The 20573-nt window shown below is 31.4% G+C and overlaps 2 protein-coding genes and 1 long non-coding RNA gene across 4 annotated transcripts; 1 reads left to right on the plus strand and 2 right to left on the minus strand.

Moving 5' to 3' along the window:
- Positions 1–1772: 1772 nt before the first annotated feature.
- Positions 1773–18219, minus strand: LOC115885790 (C-type lectin 37Da-like). Its single transcript, XM_030904814.1, has 3 exons — positions 18006–18219; positions 9039–9156; positions 1773–2226 (listed from the first exon to the last, which is right to left on the minus strand). The coding sequence occupies exons 1-3, from the start codon at positions 18102–18104 to the stop codon at positions 1955–1957; spliced, it is 489 nt and encodes a 162-aa protein (XP_030760674.1). The 5' UTR covers positions 18105–18219; the 3' UTR covers positions 1773–1954.
- LOC115885791 lies at positions 5891–6845 on the plus strand. 2 transcript variants are annotated; one of them, XR_004050783.1, is made up of 4 exons: positions 5891–6004; positions 6075–6374; positions 6431–6600; positions 6657–6845. It is a non-coding gene; the product is annotated as an uncharacterized LOC115885791 (long non-coding RNA). The 2 variants fall into 2 exon arrangements; XR_004050784.1 differs by having other exon boundaries at positions 6075–6366.
- Positions 18220–19920: 1701 nt separating the features above from the next.
- Positions 19921–20262, minus strand: LOC115885712. The gene has a single exon (XM_030904699.1). It carries the CDS (start codon positions 20260–20262, stop codon positions 19921–19923), a length of 342 nt encoding a protein of 113 aa, XP_030760559.1.
- Between the last annotated feature and the right edge of the window lie 311 nt (positions 20263–20573).

The following is a 20573-nucleotide window of genomic DNA, read 5'->3' on the forward strand; positions in this document are numbered from 1 at the left end:
TTAGAAAATTAATAAATGTTTATATTTCATGATTTTAAAATTTGTTGTTAATATAACAAATTAGTTCTGTAATTATTATTATTTAATAAACCAACGTTGCCACAAAAAAATTAAAGACTATATTATTTTTAAATAGGATCTAATATAAATAATTTTGACTTCTAATTTGTTGTTTATATTTTGCTACTACTTAAAAAAATGTTTATATTAAATGATTTTAAATTTTGGTGTTAATAGGTATATCAAATTATTACTGTTATTATTATTTATTAAACCTGTTTTGCTTAAAAACATTAAAAATCATTTTCCTACATCCAAAATAAAAAGTATTATTGCAGTGTAACAACAGAATATTAATAAAAAAAAATGCAAAATATATAGTCATACTATCCCTAACTAACTATAATACCAAAGAATAATATTCTTCGCTAATACCAACTAATACGAATATACGGCAACAGCGCCGTTCGTAATGTATTTTCTGTGTAAATACTAGCACCTCAATAAAAAAAAATAATGTGTCCTTATCTTTATCTGACTCAAAATCAAAGATGCCGGCTTTTTTCATACCATTGCCACCGACCGCTGTCGGGTTTCTAGGAAAGAAACCTACGTCGCCGGGCGACAACTAAAATCGAGTTTATATTTTATTATAATCGATCGTGACGAATAAATGAATTTTACAAATGAATGAATTTTATAAATGAATGGTTTTTGGTGCCGAATTAATATATTTCAAGGCAGATGACGCATCTATTCGATATTTTTATTCGAATAGTTTTCGACGAATGTTTTCTTACTAGCTATCGAATTATTCGAATGAATTGCAACTATCGAATGTTTCGATAGTATTCATTCGATAGTTCCCACTACTACCTTGGATGCCGCTCTGGAGAGTCTCGACAATACTTTTGGGCTCATAAGCATACAGGAAATGATTACATTAATGTAAAATATTGAACAGCTCTTAATCAGATTTGGTGTAAAAAAGTTATTTACGGTGCCCATTTCCCTTTGGAATATAAAAATTTACATTTCATTTACCCTTTTGGAGTTTATGGCGTTCATGTGTTGGAGTTTATTGAGTTTATGGTTTATAATTTTATTTACACAAGAAAACTCTAGCGCAGCATTCTATTATATTTATAGGGAATAAAACCAAACCAAACAGTAAAAATGCCAGTAGTTCAAATTAAGAAAGGATTTATCAGGATAACAGACAATTTTACTTAGAACGAGAAAATTTTTTTTTCAGACGTCACAAAAGTATTTATTTTTGCATCGTGATTGACAATATAAAAAAGTAATTTTAACGCCTAGGCATAAAAGCTTAGTATAAAAGTACTAATGCATAGGTAAAGCACAAATGTACAAAAATAACTCAACGAGCTAACCATAGTTTATCGAAAAATATAATTACTTACAAGCTATTACTTTTAAATATTTTTATATTATTTGGAACGTTTAAAATTGTTTAATAAATTATTTGTGGCGTTTGAAAAAAAAGCATGTTCAATTCGGAGTAAAAAATTCTATTTTTGACTCGCCTGTATGTCAAACGTACCACCTCACCGCAAAAAGTATCCTTTTTACTCCAATAAAGCAATATACAATTTTTGAAAAAAGTTTTTGATTATTTTTATAAACCTTTATTTTCATTGCCTGTTTCTTAAAGAAAGAATAACTCTTTTTGTATTATTAATTAAAATATTAGTATCTACATATTATAGCAAATATTACTGATGGTGAAAGAAAGGAAGCATCAATATTTAATTTATGCTTCTTTATTTTTATGAGGCTGACATTTAATTACAAATATACAAATTATAAAATACTACCCATATATCTAAAAAAAATATTTAAGACTAGAATAAAAGAACTATAATGCAAACCTATAACTACATGTCTAATATACATTATTTATAATAATGGCTTTAGAATTTTATAAATTTTATCACAAAATGTCATTCGATTCATAGCAAATTTCACTGGACTGACAGATGTAGGGCAGATGCGAGTGACATCCTACATCGTTCCATCCGTTTGGCTCAGGACTGTACGTGGGCATACCCAATTGAATACAGTGCTCCCCTTCGTTGTTATTGTAGTCCATTTTGGCATCGTCAGGCTGACCTACAAGCCAATTCGTGTACACGACTTTAGCCCCTGTCGTAGCCCAATAATACTGCCCATCTCCTAATTTTGTACCGGCTAACCAGTATCCAGCTGAAAATGACACATTACTATAATTAGCAACCAAAAATATATTAAATATAAATGTGGTAGATTTGCGTCCTTATGTTATAATATATGAAATGGCGTCCGCAGGTTTAGGACCAGGAAATAAAAATCTAAAAAAAGGACCAGGAAAAAAAAAAAATTATACTGTGATTGTAAACGAATTTTTAATTTTTGTATTATAAGGGAAATTGTGTATATTTTATATTCTTGTGTCGTGTTTAATGCCTTGGTCATACAGAGTGGGCCACTGAAAACTTACAATGTCTATAATTTTTAAACCAAAAAAGATATCAAAAAAATAAAAAATACCGTTTCTATAATATCGGGGGGGAATAAATATGACGTATTTTTTGAACCACCCTGACCTACCCCTTAGACGGCACCCCTACTCACTTGAAAATCTTAAATAGTAACACCCCACTTGTGGCACCTTTTTGGAAAGCCCATGAAAAATGTTAAACGATGATCATAAAGTTTTTAGGGTGAAATTGAAAAACTACCCCTTACACGAAAAATTAGGTGGACATGAAAAAAGTGATGTTTCAGTATAAGTTACAAATTGGGACCCAGCTAAATGAGGCAAATGAGGTATTTTCAAACCACCCCGACCCACCCCTAGGTGTCACCCCCTCACTTCTAATCTCATCAATGCCATTTTGAAACCATTGCCATTTTGAAGCTAAAAATAAAAAATGTAGATAATAAAAAAGGCAATGCAAAGATGTTTTACTAATCGTTCAGCCTAATTTTGCGATAACGCAAATTCTTCCTTATCATCTATTTTTTTACTTTCAAAAAATAGGAGTGCATTTTCAATACTCTTCTGACAGATGTTCGAGGTATACCAGTGATTGATGCCAGTGATTGATGCCAGTGATTGATGCCAACTGGCGTGTTGATGCTTCTGGATTGACCGATACCTGACCAATAACTTCCATCTGCATTACTTCATTCAGTACCCTGGACCCTGTCCTTTTTTTATTTTTAACCGATCCAGTTGCTTGAAACTTTAGAATCAGATCTCTAACATAAACGTAACATAACCCTTTCCAAATAGCACATACCTTCAGCACCATAAAGAAAAACTATTTGAATTATTTCTTCCACAGTATAAACCATTTTTCTTTCAAATAAGCGCATCAAATAAAGATTTAAAATAACACCAAATTTGCAAACGATTGAAAATCGATAGAAGACAGTGCAAAAACGCAAAGATTTTTTAAGAAAACGTTTTAAGATTCCTGTTTGTTGAAAGTAAAAAAATAGATGATAAGGAAGAATTTGCGTTATCGCAAAATTAGGCTGAACGATTAGTAAAACATCCTTTTTTATTACCTACATTTTTTATTTTTAGCTTCAAAATGGCAATGGTTTCAAAATGGCATTGATGAGATTAGAAGTGGATGGCATCTAGGGGTGGGTCGGGGTGGTTTGAAAAATACCTCATTTGACTAATTTAGCTGGGTCCCAAAATCACTTTTTTCATTAATGTCCACTATATCTTTTTTGGTTTAAGAATTATAGCCATTGTAAGTTTTCAGTGGCCCACCCTGTATAGACAGACTATTATGTGTAGTGTGTCTTGATTGTGTGTCTTGATTGTATCCATACTATCAAGATAAGCTCTTCTTCTTGAAGATGCGAGATCTTGTCGTTAATGAGGAAGCTCCTAGTCAGGTGCTAGGGGGAATCTCCTCTAGCACTTTAGCTGGGTCTAAGGAGCATCTCATTGTCTTGTCCCTGGCTAATGGCTGTAGTATCGTGGCCAGGGAATTACACCAAGATGTATAACGATTCGGGATGGGACCACCCTGCCCGTCATACTAGGTACCCTCTACTGTCTGTGGTCAGGTATCACGGACAGAGGGTGTGGGGGATCTAAGCTTAACCGCCCGGATCAAGAGGAGACAACCTCAGACTAGTCTAGGGTTGCCAACGGTCTCCTATTCCAAAAGACAGTCCTTTTTTTGATCTCACTATCCTCTTTTCTCTCACGTATTCAAAAAATCCTCTTTTTTACATACCAAACTCAAAATCTAAAAAATATTGGGTATCCCCACAATGCATTACATTTTTGTATACAGACCGGACCACCGTAGTAGTAACATAGGCAGAACCGGACGAATTAGCGTATACCCGTCCGCCGGATAAAAAGCAGGCGAAAAAATGCGATAAAATAAAAATAGGTAGATAAAATTTGAATGTTTTAGAATTTGTATTTATTCGTGTTTTAATAGCCAAAACGAATACATAGATTCTCGCGACAGTTCTCGTGTAAAATTTATTTTTTAAGTAAAATAATCGATGTTTACGAAGTTCGTGAGAAAATTCAAATTGTAAAATGGTATTTCCAAAATAGGTCTTATCGGGATATACAAACAATTTTTCCACAAACTTTTGTAAACAGGTCAATTCCACCTTTACCTACTATATCAAGAGTTATTAATAATTTTGAAACACATGCGTGCGTGTCCCCACAAAAACACAAAAAGCCTGATGTGTTCACCAGATCGCCAGATCTTTCTCCCAATGATTTCATTTTGTGGGGTTATGTAAAATCCAAAGTGTATGGTCATAATAGGGCTAATAATCTGGATGAGCTTCGAGTAAAACTACGAAAGGCTTTACAAACTATTAGCCCTAATATGTTAGCCAATGTCCGACGGGAATTTTACGACCGCCTAGGCTTCTGTCTAGCACAAAAAGGTGGTCTTTTTGAACACTTGTTATAACTTTTATTATTTTTTTAAGAGTAATGTTTTAGTTTTTTTGGGTTTAGAGAATTTATTTATTTTTAGTTTTGGCTTGTAAACACACTCAAATAATAAATATTTAAGTATTTTTATTTTAAATGTTACCTTAAGTGAAGGTAACTTAAGGAACACTTAAAATGAAAATAATAAATACTCGGCACTCCTCGCGTCGTATTCCTAGTCTGCCACGACCGACCCGTCCAAGCACAACTGCAACTGCGTACTGCCTGACCAGCCGACTAGTCGGCAGTGAATCTCGAGTACCCTCGAGTACGAACGCAAATCGGGTAAACGTAAATTCGTCTGGCAACTTGCTATGTTACTACCCAGATAGCACAAAAGGAACATTTACATTCTAAGAATATTCCTCCTAAGTTCTTATAAGTATATTCTTTTTTTAATAAGTATAGCATATGAATAGTACATTCTACTATGAATGTGATTTAAAGGTATATTATCAGCATGACCTTAGAATGTCTTCTTAAATTATGGTTTACAATAAATTATAAGTATGTGCTATTCACGTTCTAAACATATCAATATCTGAATAAAAATAAAGGACAATAAAAATAATTTCGAAATGAAAAAAAATACAATACATTATATTTGTATACATATATTCTTACTATTAAATTTTTGTGTATTAAATAATTATTAGGGATTTTATATATTAGTGTATATAGATGCACTGTAAACAAATATTCAAGCAAAAATACAGTGTTTCTTATTCTAACAAATAAATAAACCTGTAAAACTGTATAAATAAAAACGATCTTCCATTATGAAATAAAAAGATCGATTATACCAAAAGATAGTTTGATAAAACTCGATAGATTTTAATCGATTTTTTGGGTAAAAAGATCGATCTTCGATTGAAATCGATTCGAATTGGACATCCATAACATAACCTAACAAAAAAACAACAAGTGAACCATACCATAAACGTAAACGCGCTTCATCCAAACTATTTTAATAATTAAAACATGTTAAAACACTGAGATAAAGTAAAGGTAAGTGATGCAAATAATTATTTTAAGGATAGAATCGGTAAAATAGTTCTTGTTATGTTTGTGTTTTTAGTATCTATTTTAAGGGGAGTGAATTTAATGTTCTAAAACCATGAGACCTCGAAAAAAAATAGGTTATACTAAAAATATTTTAAAATTCAACCAAAACAAAAGGAGCCAAAATCTTATTAAGTCAATGTTACGCAAATATGACTTCAATATTGTACATTAAACTGGATTCAGACTAAAGTGATTCTTTATTATCCTCTGTACATCATCAAAGTAGTAGTATCTGGTAGTATCATTTCTGTTCTAATAAGTGTAGTTCCAGTGCTGAAATTTCCTACAATATAGTATTTATATAGGTATTTATGTAGGCTCTTCTATAATCATGTATTGTGTATTTTTTAAGAGAAAGGTATTTTTTAGAATTATTAGGTTCGAGAATTATCTAGACTTGGTGGTTCAGGAGTAGCACAAAGTACAAGGAAAGCGCTTTATAAGGTTCTGGGCAATGAAATTGCACAAAAATATTCTTGGGATGGGGCCAAACAGAAGAGAAGTTTGAAATCATTGTTAGTGGCCAAAAGCAATTTTAGGTATCTGAACTTAAATATATTTGGTGTTGCAAAGACTGTAATAAGATATATTTTAGACTCCATGAAAGGTCAATTTCAAGAGTCAAAAGAAACCGAAATTATCAATATAATTATAAATTATAAAAAATATGGCTTGTAAAAACAAAAGAAGGATTAGAAAATACAAAGGTAAGTTGTGCAAATTTATTTGAACAGTATAATTTTGCTGATATTATTTCAGAAGGGTAGATAAGAGAATATAGAAACATAGACATAGAAGATAATATCAATGTATATTGTTATATTAAAATATGTTTAATTAATAAACATATATTACTCAAGTTCGTCTTTATCCTTACCTATTATTTTTAACCGTTCTATTTATTAGTTAATTTTTGATTATTACACACCAAATTATTTAATTTCAGCAAATTGTTTGTAGTGTGTCCCAGATATGAATGTACTGTATATGTATCCTATAGATTTTAAGAGATAAAAAAATTGCTAAATATGAAAAAAATTGTATCTATCTATAGTTTATAGGATATTGGTACAGTGCATCCTTATACAGGACACCCTGTAGATACAGAGTTGAGGGTTGGAATCTTTGGTGTTACAACAGCAAAATAAAACACTAATTCACCACAATATACCAAAACACTTTACTTTTGAACTGGACGCTTGTTTGGTTAATCATGTTAGTAGTGTATGATTAAAACTTAAATTTTGACCATCTGCTGATGCTGCTAACATGGTTAGCGAAACGCGCGTCCTGTGCAAAAGTAAAGTGTTTTGGTGTATTGTGGTAAATTAGTGTTTTATTTTGCCTCTGTAGATAATAAAAAAATATTAAAAACATATGAAAAGCATAAATATAGAATATTAAAAACATGAATATCATATAATTGGAATATTATTTTTAAATACATTCTTTTACGAACATATAATTCACGTTCATACAATGTATCTTGGAATGTGAAACGCACTTCTATATCACTTGAATAGTGTGGAACGTAATCTCTGCTATTCATGTGCTATATATGTTCCCAATGAAAAAAAGGAATGTGAATAGAACATTGTTGTTCTCCAAAGTCACTTGCTTCGCATATGAAAAGAACGTAAATGTGCTATCTGGGTAGTAGCCTAGTCTTCTCTGTATAATCTGTGTCGTCCTTTGTACAGAAAAGAAAATGAAGAAATATTTATGTACAATAAATATGTATTCATAAAAGCAATAAACATGTCTAACTATTTTATATTTACTTACTGTTAGTTTATGTTTTGAAAAGTTTTGTTGAAAATGGTTTGTTTTGTTTGGTATTTTAACAAGTTTTGAATATAAATATTTTTAAGAAAGTTAGAAAGACCATCAATCGCATACCGTTGACATAACTTTTTGATAAATTCTAGACATTTGGGCGAGGTCTCAAGAAATATTTCGCCTCTTTTTTAACCTCTCGTCCTCTATTTTTTATTTTGAAATGTGGCAACCCTAGACTAGCCTATTTTGGTCTCAACCTTCGGGGCATTAGGAAGTACCCCATTGTGTTTAGCCCTTAGTACATGCGGAGTTCTGTAGAAGTGGACCGACTAACCCTTGTGGTGTAATTGGCCTCACATCCAAGGAGGCAATAGAGAAAGAGGGGCATATCCTCTATTATTGATTCGGGACAACATCGGTGTTAGGTCTAAGGAGAGACTAAGTTAGAGGTGGAGAAAATGGAGGACAGGTCCTCCAGCCTCCACCTCACGAGTAGCTCAGCCGGAGACAAGCTCCTCGACTGTGAAGGGCATGGAGGAACCACCCCAACCGTGGAAGGATGTATACTCTCATAGGAGGTAGATGTCAAATCGTCGGAGGATGAACATCTGTTGTCAGAATGGGCAATACCCGGTCCCCCTACAACAGGAAGATCCTTATGTATGATGAGTTATAGACTGTATGATGAGCAATAACTTAAGAAAGGGGGAAATAATTAGTGATGAGCAAATGCAAGACTTGGTCTTAAAGTTAATAACTAGTATTGGTCTTGGGCTTGGTCTTGCTGCAATAGTCTGGCAAGTTTTTTTTAATATATTTTAACTAGATGCACTTGCTATAGAAAATATTTAAATAAATAATATAATAATAAATATTAGTTTTACGAATTTAATGCCAATAAAACTTCAAAGAATGTAGTAAAATATCCCTCGGTAGTGAAGTCTTGTAGGCATATTTTGATATTAGAATATTAATCTGACAAACATTTTTATTTTTAATATATTGTATGGAATCAGGATTTCTTTCTTTAAAATTTTATGCAATAGTCGGCAAAGCACTATTTGTAATAAATTAAAACTATAATTTTGAACAAAATAAATTATATCGTATTTCATACAAACGTGAAAATAAAATTAACACAGTATCGCTAATTATTTCAATCCTTATTGATCGCACTGTATATATTTATTATGCTTACCCTTGTATCCGTTATCTGTCAAAAATTTCTGTAGTCTATTGGTCTCCTCTTTCGAATTTACACTGGCAAGTTCCATGCCAGCACTTTTGCAGTTGATAAGTGATTGAAACCAGTTAGCCTAATGCAAAATTTATAAGTAAAATTCAAATTTATTTCTTAGAATATATCTTAAAGAATCAACAGTTGTTATTTATAATTTAAAGGAAAAAATAGGGAAAATAATATTGTCTGTTTATATTGTATAGTATACTAAAATTAATAAATTAGTTATAATTCATCCTAACGTTATATTATTAACGTTATGATATATTAACTTAACAACTATAGTAAAATTGACAAAAAACAGAGTCTTTTTAATATATTTTTTTTCAAATTCCTGCCAAAAAAAATTAAATTTTTGATCGATAATTAAATAATATATGTCAAATATAAATTCAAGAGCCTACATAGACACATAGATAAACGGAACAAGTTTAGATTGGAAAGTGCCCATAAGGACAATGTAAACACTATTTGGCGCTATTCTTGCAACGGTCGCGACCCAAAGCTTTTGAAAATTTCGGAGCGGTTCGGCTTTTTCCGGAATTATATCGCCAAATATTGTTTATTCAAATTTATTATTATTTTCGTTTAATTTTATAAATAAAATACAGTGTGTTGCATACAAGAAACTTAATTTTTTATAAGAACGCATGTATGAAATACCTATGAAATACCTATGAAACATTGGAAACCGACGTTATGCCACGATCCAGGATGGTTTTTGCAGTTCACAGTTCACAGCACAGCTTTTTAAGTTTTTAATGCCACTTTTTCACAATTATCACCGGTTGGAGTAAATAAAACTTTAATTAAACTCACAAGATAGCAATAATTACTTTGAAAATGGACGCTATAAACACTTTTCGGAATTTCTTTAATGAGAGCGGTTTAGATTTTGAAAGATTATTATGATTTTTGAAGATTCTGACTTTGACAAGAGAAAATTATTTCTGTTTTTGTTTGCCGTTGTTCTTAGCGACCACTATAGCAGCGCCAGATCGCGTATAACGGTCGCGACCCAAAATAATTTAGCGACCTAAAATTTTTACGGGCTTTCCAATCTAAACTTGTTGCATTTATCTATGCATAGACAAAATGTTTATATCAATTTTCCATTCATTTCAAACTATGCAAAGGACGCTAAAATAAAATTTGATAGTCTATGTAGCATTAATATATTGGTATTTAAAAAAAAATATTAATATTTATTACATTTTTTATATTGTATTATATTGACATTAATTGTCGGACTCTCTCAATCACTTGCCCACCAAATAGAAGAGATTGGTAACGTCATTATTGATGACGGGCATTTCGTAAATTACTGCGTATTCTTTTTAGTAATTGTCATTTTCATTTGATTTGGGGTTATAATTTTATTGACGGACATCGATCAATGTCAAAATTAAAATTTGACTGTTGCTGTAAAACAAAATTCCAATTTTTTTATTGCAAAAATGCTCCAAAGACTTAACCAAAATGAACAAGAGCTCATTGCTAAGCTTATAACACGCTGGTAGAACACTCTTGCCCGTTGACGCCGTATATGATTTAAGTACAGGGTGAGTCAACGATAGAGTAAAGTCCATTATCTCATTTGTTTCCAGGTTTACAAAAAAATGTTTAATATAAAAGTTATAGGGATGGTTAAGATACACATTTTAAAATTATTATAAAGTATACAAAGTGCTTCAAAAAAGTGTGGCGGATATAACATATGTTTTTTTAAATGCAACACCCTATTTTTTATTTTATTGTCAAATTCTGCGTAAAATTCCATAACTTTTTTATATATAATGTTATATAATTAAAATTAATGGTTTGTGTAATATTTCAATTTATTTAAACAAATGTTAAATTGCAGTGTGGTAAAAAATTGTCAGTGGTGCCATTGTGTCTGAAGTTGAAGTACCAAAATTTGGTAGGAGAGTTTTATAGAGATGAAAAAAAAGATATATGTAAAGATATTTTAGTTAAATAATATACGGTGTTCAAAATATATTTATGAATTTCAACTACTTAAAATTAAAAAATCTCAAATTTTTTAAATGGTACACCCTATATATTATCATTTTTTCTGATAGATTTTACAAAACTCTTCAACTTCTATTAAGTATGTCATATACCTATTTTTAATAGTTTGCGATTTATTCCCATTTTTTCTATTTTTATCCATATTTTTAATACAATTACCCTATAAAATCATAGTTTCCATGAAAAAACAAAACTATTTATTACTTACCTTTAACAAGTAGCTTCATAATTAGTTACAATTGCTGGTATTAGTTAAAATTAATTAACTTTACTCAAATAAACTAAAGAGCAGTCGTGAATTTCTTGGTATATATTATGAAAGATGACACTTGGGATTTTTCGTCGGGGTGAATAGCCACAGAATCGGGTAATACTAGAGTACCTAATTGCTGAAGACTACTGATATAGGAATTTTCTTCGACATACAGTAAAGTTTTTTTCTCGTAGTAGGTAATTCTGGTTTATAATTCATTTGGTAAAGCCAACATTACTACTGCCGCGAAACCGTCCCATTACACACTGAAGATGTTTTCTAGATAATATACATCTATTCTTATAGTAGTTAGCAAAGTACTAAGTATATAATATATAGTACTGAACCAAAAAAATGTGGTTTTCTAGGCTTGTCCGTGAATTAGTCACATTGACTAATTCATTTTAAGAAAATCTGTAACTATTATCTCTACCATTTATACTTATTATAACAAATTAAACTAAAACTCAAATTTTGTTTTTAACTTGCTTAACAGACATGAAATTGTGATAATTATTACTTTTTGTCATGGTAATTATGATGTTATAGCGTAATTGTATTAAAAATATGGCTAAAAATAGAAAAAATTAGAATAAATCGCAAACTATTAAAAATAGGTATATGACATACTTAATAAAAGTTGAAGAGTTTTATAAATTCTATCAGAAAAAATGATAATATATAGGGTGTACCATTTAAAAATTTTGAAATTTCTTAATTTTAAGTAGTTTAAATTCATAAATATGTTTTGAAAACCCTATATCTCTATAAAATTCTCCTACCAAATTTTAGTTCTCCACTTATCACACCGCAATCTAACATTTGTTTAAACAAATTTAAATATTACAAAAACTATTAATTTTAGGTATATAACATTATATATAAAAAAATTATGGAATTTTACGCAGAATCTAAAAATAAAATAAAAAATAGGGTATTCCATTTAAAAAAACATATGTAGTATTCGCCACACTTTTTTGAAGCACCCTGTATACTCTGTAATAATTTTAAAATGTGTATCTTAACCATCCCTATAACTTTTATATTTAATATTTTTTTGTAAGCCTCGAAACAAATGAGATAATGGACTTTACTCTATCGTTGACTTACCCTGTACAATGCAAAGGTGTAATATTCCTATGTAAAATACAAATTGGATAGCGTTTTTAAATAATATAGTGAGTTGTGCTGATGCTTTAGAAAAAGTAATTTCAACAGTCCAAAGGATTGGAATGCCGAAAAAAACGGAACTCGCTCAATCAATAATATAGCAACGTACTTAAAATTGTTTAAACAATATGACCTGATTTCAGACACACCCTAAAACTCACATTTGATAAATAATGATGACGTAACGGTGAACAATGGCTGGACAGTCTTTTGCATTTTTTTTCTTAAAATAAGCATTTGTATACCGGGGTATCGATTCAGGGACGTACGGGAAATCCCATGTAAATTTTAAAGGTGACGTTTATTGGCTCCCCTATTGATTTTAGAAGAAACCTTTATTGAAATTTTTTAACGTATTCGCTGGATTAGATTAGGCTATCAACTTTGAAATTCTTCCGCAAAGCCGTTTTTAAATTATTTGCAAAACTAGGTTTGGTTTGGCACTCCGAATTCCAGTAATTTATGAAACTTTATGGCATTGACATTTTTGAAGCATTGAAGTTCAAAACATTTTTTTGTCGTGAAATATTCATTTAAAGGGAAACTCACCATGACTAAGTGATATTATGGAGGAAATAACTACCAACAAATATTTTTTAAAAACAAATCTAATATTAGTAGTATTCTTTCGTTCTCATTGCAATCGAAGTGTTGTGATTTTAGTGAAAGTGATTTTTTAGTTCACTTCAGGGGGTTTATTCACTTGTTTAATGAATGAAAGAACACGATCAAAAAATAAATATTTTTTTGTTTACACCCACCGTTGAGATTAAAGTTATATTGATTTACTGATATAGTTTAGCGATTATTCTGTTTAGAGTTTATTTAAACATTAATAAAGAAAAAAATATTTTTGGAAGCTTTCCTGAGAGATTCCGACCTAAGGGTACGAACATAGTGGAGGCAGGTTTCTGCTTTCCGGCAACCAGCGCCGTCTCTGGGGACCTATTCTTGACCACTCGCATCTTCAAATATCGCTCGCATCTCGCATCTCCTAAAAAGCCATATAACAATACACAGATGCGTAACTTTGCGTATATGCATCACGTGTATTGTATATGGCTATTTCGGAGATGCGAGAAGGATACGGGAAGTAGATAATTAAGAGGAAATTTACCTGATTAACTAACCTAACCTAACCAAACCATATTCAAACGCCGCGCCCGCCTCACCGGGGCCGCGCATAGGTGTATTTGGTCTATAAACCTGGCCTAAAGTGATATTTTTTTATTTTCATTTTTTATCTTAACTGAATACAAATCTATAAATTCTAAATGTAAGCACGTTTATTAGTTATTAGCTTTTTTAAGTCGTAAGTTGACTATCAAATAAATAATATATTTTAGTTAAAAGTATGAATTATCTTGAGTGTATTCTGAATACTTCTAAGATTATAAAAATAGTGGAATTGTTTGTAGTGCTTTTTTTGCAAATTGTTCATAATAACTGTCATGATGGATACAGAGCCAGCTTTGTTTGTTGGCTCTGTTCTGTTTTATGCCATATTTTTATTTTGAAACGTTTCCTTCTATTCTATTTTTTTATAATGTTTTATATTTAAAAAATCAGTGGCATTTTTATAAGGTGTAAGACTATTCGGCAATATTCCGCATGGAAATTAGTATCCGTTCAATGCTTAAAGTCTCCAGCATTGGAATATGCACAAAAATCTTGCCAATATTTGCCACTGCCAAAAAAAACATTGATTTAAATAGATTCTTAAAGGAAATAGTCTTTACCCTATTAACACCCATCCTCGCTCAAATATCGTCTATAATATACAAATTACTTTCTTGTTCTAGCATCCTCATCCAATTGCTTGGTTTTGCACAGAATGGCCCTATTTGATCGGTGGAAAGGGTTTCAGAGTAGAGGAAAAAATATTGTGTAGGAAAAACAAAATGGGGTTCCATATTAGCAACCTCTCCTCTAATTAATAATTAATATTACTAGCAAAAAAGCAAAAAAATCATAAAACATAATTTTGGCCAACTTTTAGTTCTTAATACCCCCTGTGCGCCGTCGGCGCGTGCAAAAGCAGAAATAAATAAATTTTCGTTCCGGTAAAAGCGAGAACGCCGATGAACGCTGGTTGACGGTGCCTGCCTGCTTTCACTGTGAACTAGCCGATTTGATAACACGCTTTAATTTTTCAAGGTTATAAGCGCGAGGCGGCGCGGCGCGGCGCTACTATGTAACCATATACAGGGTGTCCCAGAAATAAGTGCAAGTATTTTAACTTAACTGGTAGTATAGTTCAACCCCAGAAACACGCCTATGAGGTTTTTCTAAATAATTTTTTTTAAAAATTCGGAATTTTTGAAAATATTTTGGAATTTTTTGCAATATTTTTTTAGTTTTTATTTAAAAAATAATTTCTTGATAATATGGCAACATAGGTAGTAGATTAAATTTACAAGAAAGAAAATCCAGAAAAGATCCAGTGGTTCTCAAACAAATCTCGAAGTATTGGAAAGAATGTGTAAGGACCAAGAACTATTGACTACAATAAAACGACGGAAAGCAGCATATTTTGGTCATATTTTTCGAAATAACAAATATAGTTTCCTACAGCTGATCGTTGAGGGAAAGATTGAAGGACGACGAGGCATCGGGCGTAAACGGTTTTCCTGGTTGCGGAATTTGCGCCAGTGGTTTAATATAGGAGAGGCCAGTGCAATTATCCGTTTGGCTCAAGACAGGAGGAATTCCAATTGATGGTCGCCAACCTCCGATGAGGAGAAGGCACATGAAGAAGAAGGTTCTCAAAATTTTAGCAAAAATAATTTTTTTTGAAATTTTCAAAGTAAAATAACTCCATTATTTTGGACTTATTTGAAAAACGATAAAGAGAAAATATGTTTCTTTTATCGAGATCTACCATCCTTTAAAATACTTGCACTTATTTCTGGGATACCCTGTTTATAACAATACACGTGATGCGTATACGCAAAGTTGCGAACGATGTCAAGAATAGGTGCCCAGATTGGCGCTGACTACCAGTAAGCGGTAAACCTGCTTGCACTGTGTTCGCACACTAAGAGTTAAATTCAAGCAGGTTTAAATATTTAAATTTTGTTCTTAAAATGGTTTATAGTCACAAAATATCACCGGTGTCTTTTATGGTTTAACCTTGACAGAATAATTTTTAAGGTTAGAAACCCGAACTGAAAGTTTAAAAAGTTTTATAAGGTTATTGAAGGACTGTATGTTGAATATACATGCCAAATTTGAACAATTGTGGATATGCTGTTTTTAACTAATTTAAGAAAAACTGCATCTATTTTTAAATTAAAACTAAACAGGTAACAATGCAAAACCAGACAAATGTCAAATACCTTTAGTCCATAGATAAATGCAACAAGTTTAGATTGGAAAGCCCGTAAAAATTTTAGGTCGCGAAATTATTTTGGGTCGCGACCGTTATACGCGATCTGGCGCTGCTATAGCGGTCGCTAAGAACAACGGCAAACAAAAACAGAAATAATTTTCTTTTGTCATAGTCAGAATCTTCAAAAATCATAATAATCTTTAAAATCTAAACCGCTCTCATTAAAGAAATTCCGAAAAGTGTTTATAGCGTCCATTTTCAAAGTAATTATTGCTACTTTGTGAGTTTAATTCAAGTTTTATTTACTCCAACCGGTGATAATTGTGAAAAAGTGGCATTAAAAACTTAAAAAGCTGTGCTGTGAACTGTGAACTGCAAAAACCATCGTGGATCGTGGCATAACGTCGGTTTTAGGTATTTCATACATGCGTCCTTATATAAAATAAAGTTTCTTGTATGCAACACACTGTATTTTATTTATAATATATAACGAAAATAATAATAAATTTGAATAAACAATATTTGGCGATATAATTCCGGAAAAAGCCGAACCGCTCCGAAATTTTCAAAAGTTTTGGGTTGCGACCGTTGCATGAATAGCGCCAAATAGTGTTTACATTGTGTGACATTGTCCTTATGGGCACTTTCCAATCTAAACTTGTTTAATTTATCTATGCTTTAGTCCTCAACCTATAACTTTGTCAATTTAGTGTGCCCGAAATGCCTTTTGGTAATTAAAAACTTGTTACAACTTACGTTATTACTCTTTAAACCAGTTAAATAATATGTAGGTGGCGCCCTCTATTAATAGGAGTCATATTGACATCAAAATCAGATTCTCATGTCAAAAAATACCCAGACACCAATTTTCATACAAATATTGGCGTTACATACTTCAGAAATTATTGGGAAAAAATCGAAATAAAAATGAAACTTCTACACTCTGTATCTCCGAAACTATGCATTTTAGGACATACATTTATACGAACTTTTTTACTTATTTTTATCTGTAGAATATGCTGCCGTTGATGAATAAGTTTCCGGAATACAGTGCGGACCAACCTGTATATCACTGGTCTGCAAAAAGCATTTTTTTCTCGAACCATTCCTGTTGATTCTTTTTTGAAATAACGTCCTGGATCCAAATGTACCTCCCATTTTCTTCTACCGCCCACCTTTTCGGGGGATGCATAAAAGAACGCAACAGAGAAATTTTTGCTCAAATTTAAATTGTTCTGTTTTTGTTATTTTTTTAGCTCAATTTTCATGAATTTTTTAGCAAGCTGTATATAATTATCTCGACTTTAATTCGTAAATTCAGTTTTTTATAAACTTTAGTATTTGGCATATTATACAGGGTTAATCGAGGCGTTGTTTTTTACCCTAACTTTAAAACACCCTGTGCAATAATGTCGTGTGTAAATTTTCCGAAAATATAATTTTACGGTCAGAACCATGTCTCCTGACCATTTCGTTTTTTGGATCATGTCAATATATTCCTTAACAGGTAAAAGCTTCACGATTAGGAAATACAATTTAACATTTACATACATTGTTACCTTTCCAGTCTTAATTTAAAAATAGATGCAGTTTTTCTTAAATTACTTAAAATAGGCTTGTACAAAATTGTTCAAAGGCAAGTTGACATCGTCATCATCAAAGGCAAGTTGACATGGTCAGCCTACGCAGACCTTTAAAAAACCTATTTACAACTTCGCTGTAAAATTAATAAGGGAGCCAATATTTGGACAGTTCAAAACTTGCATGGGATATACTATGTTTCCAACGACGATGCACCACCCTGTATATCCTGAGCCAATGCATAACCCGGTATACATAGATTTTATAATACGACACCGTATAAGTACGCTCATTAAAGTACATACTTGCATGGCAGACTAAAATGACCATGTGAACTAAAATAATTTATATTAAATGTTTTTATTTGTATAGCTGTTAACCTTGTTGTGGAAAACAGATTGAAGATTTAAATTTAGCCAAATAATTATCTATAATTATCTATTGCCTTACATACACAAACACCTTATAAAAATGATCTATCTACATGTAATTAAGAAAAATTACTATTTGTTGTAAAATCATTTTAATAAAAAAGAAACTTGTTTGCTATACTTACCGGCTCTTTAACAACAACATACTTTTGACATGTCGCAAACTCGAAACTTAATACAACAAATACAACCACAGAGGTTATGTTATTTCGTATGAAAACCATTATGAGTTCTCTCCACTACAACGACTGATAATAATATAACTGGAATCGTTAGGCTCATATAAAATAACACATGGTTGTAATCTTTAGCGTAGTTGGAAAATCCAAGTTCTTTAAAATTCATCAAATAAAATGGTGTAGTAAAGCCTCTAAATTAATAAAATATAAATTAAAAAACACATTGCAGTTAATTTCTTTTATTAATTCATTACTTTAATAAATATGGCGAGTGGTAATTTCCTTGCTGTTGCTATTTTGAATTAATAAAATAAATTAGGAATAAACAGTTTTGTTAAGACTGAACGTTAATCAAAACTATTAAAGCAATATGTAACATATACAGGGTGAGACTTTAAGTGCAAATATTTTTAGGGATAGTATATTTTAACCACAGAAACACAGTTATGAGATTTTTTTCGTGAAAAAAAAAATTGAAAATTTGGAATTTTTTGAAAAAAAATTTGGAGATTTTTTAGTTTTTAGTTAAAAAACATAATTTGTTGATAATATGGCAACATTGGTAGTGAATCAAATTTACAAGAAAGAAAATCCAGAAAAGATCCAGCGATTTTCAAAATTTTAGAAAAATTTTTTTTTGGAAATTTTCAAAATAAAATAACTCGGTTCTTTTGGATTTATTTGAACAACAGTAAAAAGAAAATATGTCTCTTTTCTCGAGATCTACAATCTCCGAAAATATTTGCACTTATTTAAGACCCACCCTGTATAATTTATTTATTAATTATATTAGAAGTTGAAACTAATTACTTTTATCTCACAGATTACATGTAATGTTAGAGTAAAAGAGAACTGTCTTGGTAGTCAGTTAAACTAAAATGTTTTGAACGTAAATATAGGATTATATGTCAAAAATTTGAAAGTAAATAATGTTAAAAATTTGATTGTGCGTCCAATTGTAAATTTTTACACAAATATAAAAAATGAATTAATAATAATTAAATACCAACTTGTGCTTTATTGATGAATGCCTAAAATGTATTATATTGTATTTTATATAATTTTCAATAAACACTATATTGTTATATTACACTCAGATGCAAAAAACGCAACGGAGAAATTTTTGGTCAATTTTTTTTAGTGTTATAATTTTGTTATTTTTAGCCTCGTTTTTACCTCTATTTTCATTAATTTTTAGCAAGCTGTATATAATTATATCAACTTTAATTCGTAAACTCAGTTTTTTATAAACTTTAGCATTTGGCATATTATACAGGGTTACTCGAGGGTTTGGTTTTTTACCCTAAATTTAAAACACGCTGTGCAATCATTTCGTGTGTAAATTTTCTTGAAATATAATTTTACGGTCACAACCATGTCTCCTGAGCACATCGTTTTTTGGATCATGTCAATATATGCCTTGGTTATTTTTAAGAGCGAAATGAACTTGACACCAACAATTTGCAATTTCTTTTTGAAGTTATTTTTCGATATGACAAGCCGGCATTGGTGAATTGTTGTGAACTATACATATCATGTTCGACGTTTGGGACATGTTTGGCAGGGAGGTTAGAGGTCGCGAAGCGGTTCCAGCTTTATTAAACGAACTTCGCTTGGTTATTAAAGAAGAATGGGAAAGCATAACGTAATATTTATGATATACATATGCAGCCTCAATGGCAGTATGAACAGACGTATACAGGCAGTTATAGCAGCCAAGGGAGGCAATGCAAAGTATTAGAGCATATTTTTGACATTTTTTTCTGTTTGTATACTTGAGTATTACAGATGCTTTCTTTAATATCTCGTCTGCATTGCTTCTCTCTACCCATGGCTGAAGTTTAGGTATAGGCTTGTAGGTCTACCTACCAGATTTTCCTTGCATCCATTCTTCTTGCCATTTGTGCATCAAATTTGCTCTTGCAGCATCTTTCGGTATCTTGTTGTATCTGTCAGCTTGTTCTTCTACTAAGATGTGAATAGAGAGAATACTAGATATTGCATTCAACGCGTCTGAGGAAACAGTTCTATATGCACTGGACACTTTTAGGTTCACCTTTCCATGGAAACTCGTTAACTTTTTTTTATATGTTACTTTGGACATTGCAACGTGCCACACGGGGGCGCTGTATAGCAATTCTGAGTGTATCACGCTTGCCAATACTCTTCTTTTTGATGCTCTTGGACCGCCCAATCTAGGCATCAGTTTACCCAGAGCTGTAAACGTTTTGTCTGCTTTTGCAATAGGCTTGTTTAGATGTTTAGCAAAGGTTAATTTTGAATCCAACCGTATACCGAGATATCTAAGAGCATTTTTTTAGAATGACTGATGTGCCGAGTATTTCAAAAGTTATTGACTGAATCATTCTTTTAGTGGTTACAAGTATAGCTTCGGTTTTTTTTGGCGCCAACAGGAGATTTTTATATTGTAACCAATTAGCCGGCTCTTTGCAGGCCAGTGTTATCCATGTTTGTCAATGCTTCCTCGGCTTTTGCAATTACTACCATAGCAAC

This window comes from Sitophilus oryzae, unplaced genomic scaffold, assembly GCF_002938485.1.
Source record: "Sitophilus oryzae breed Bouriz unplaced genomic scaffold, Soryzae_2.0 scaffold_41_pilon_pilon, whole genome shotgun sequence".
In the NCBI taxonomy this organism is placed as follows: domain Eukaryota; kingdom Metazoa; phylum Arthropoda; class Insecta; order Coleoptera; family Curculionidae; genus Sitophilus; species Sitophilus oryzae.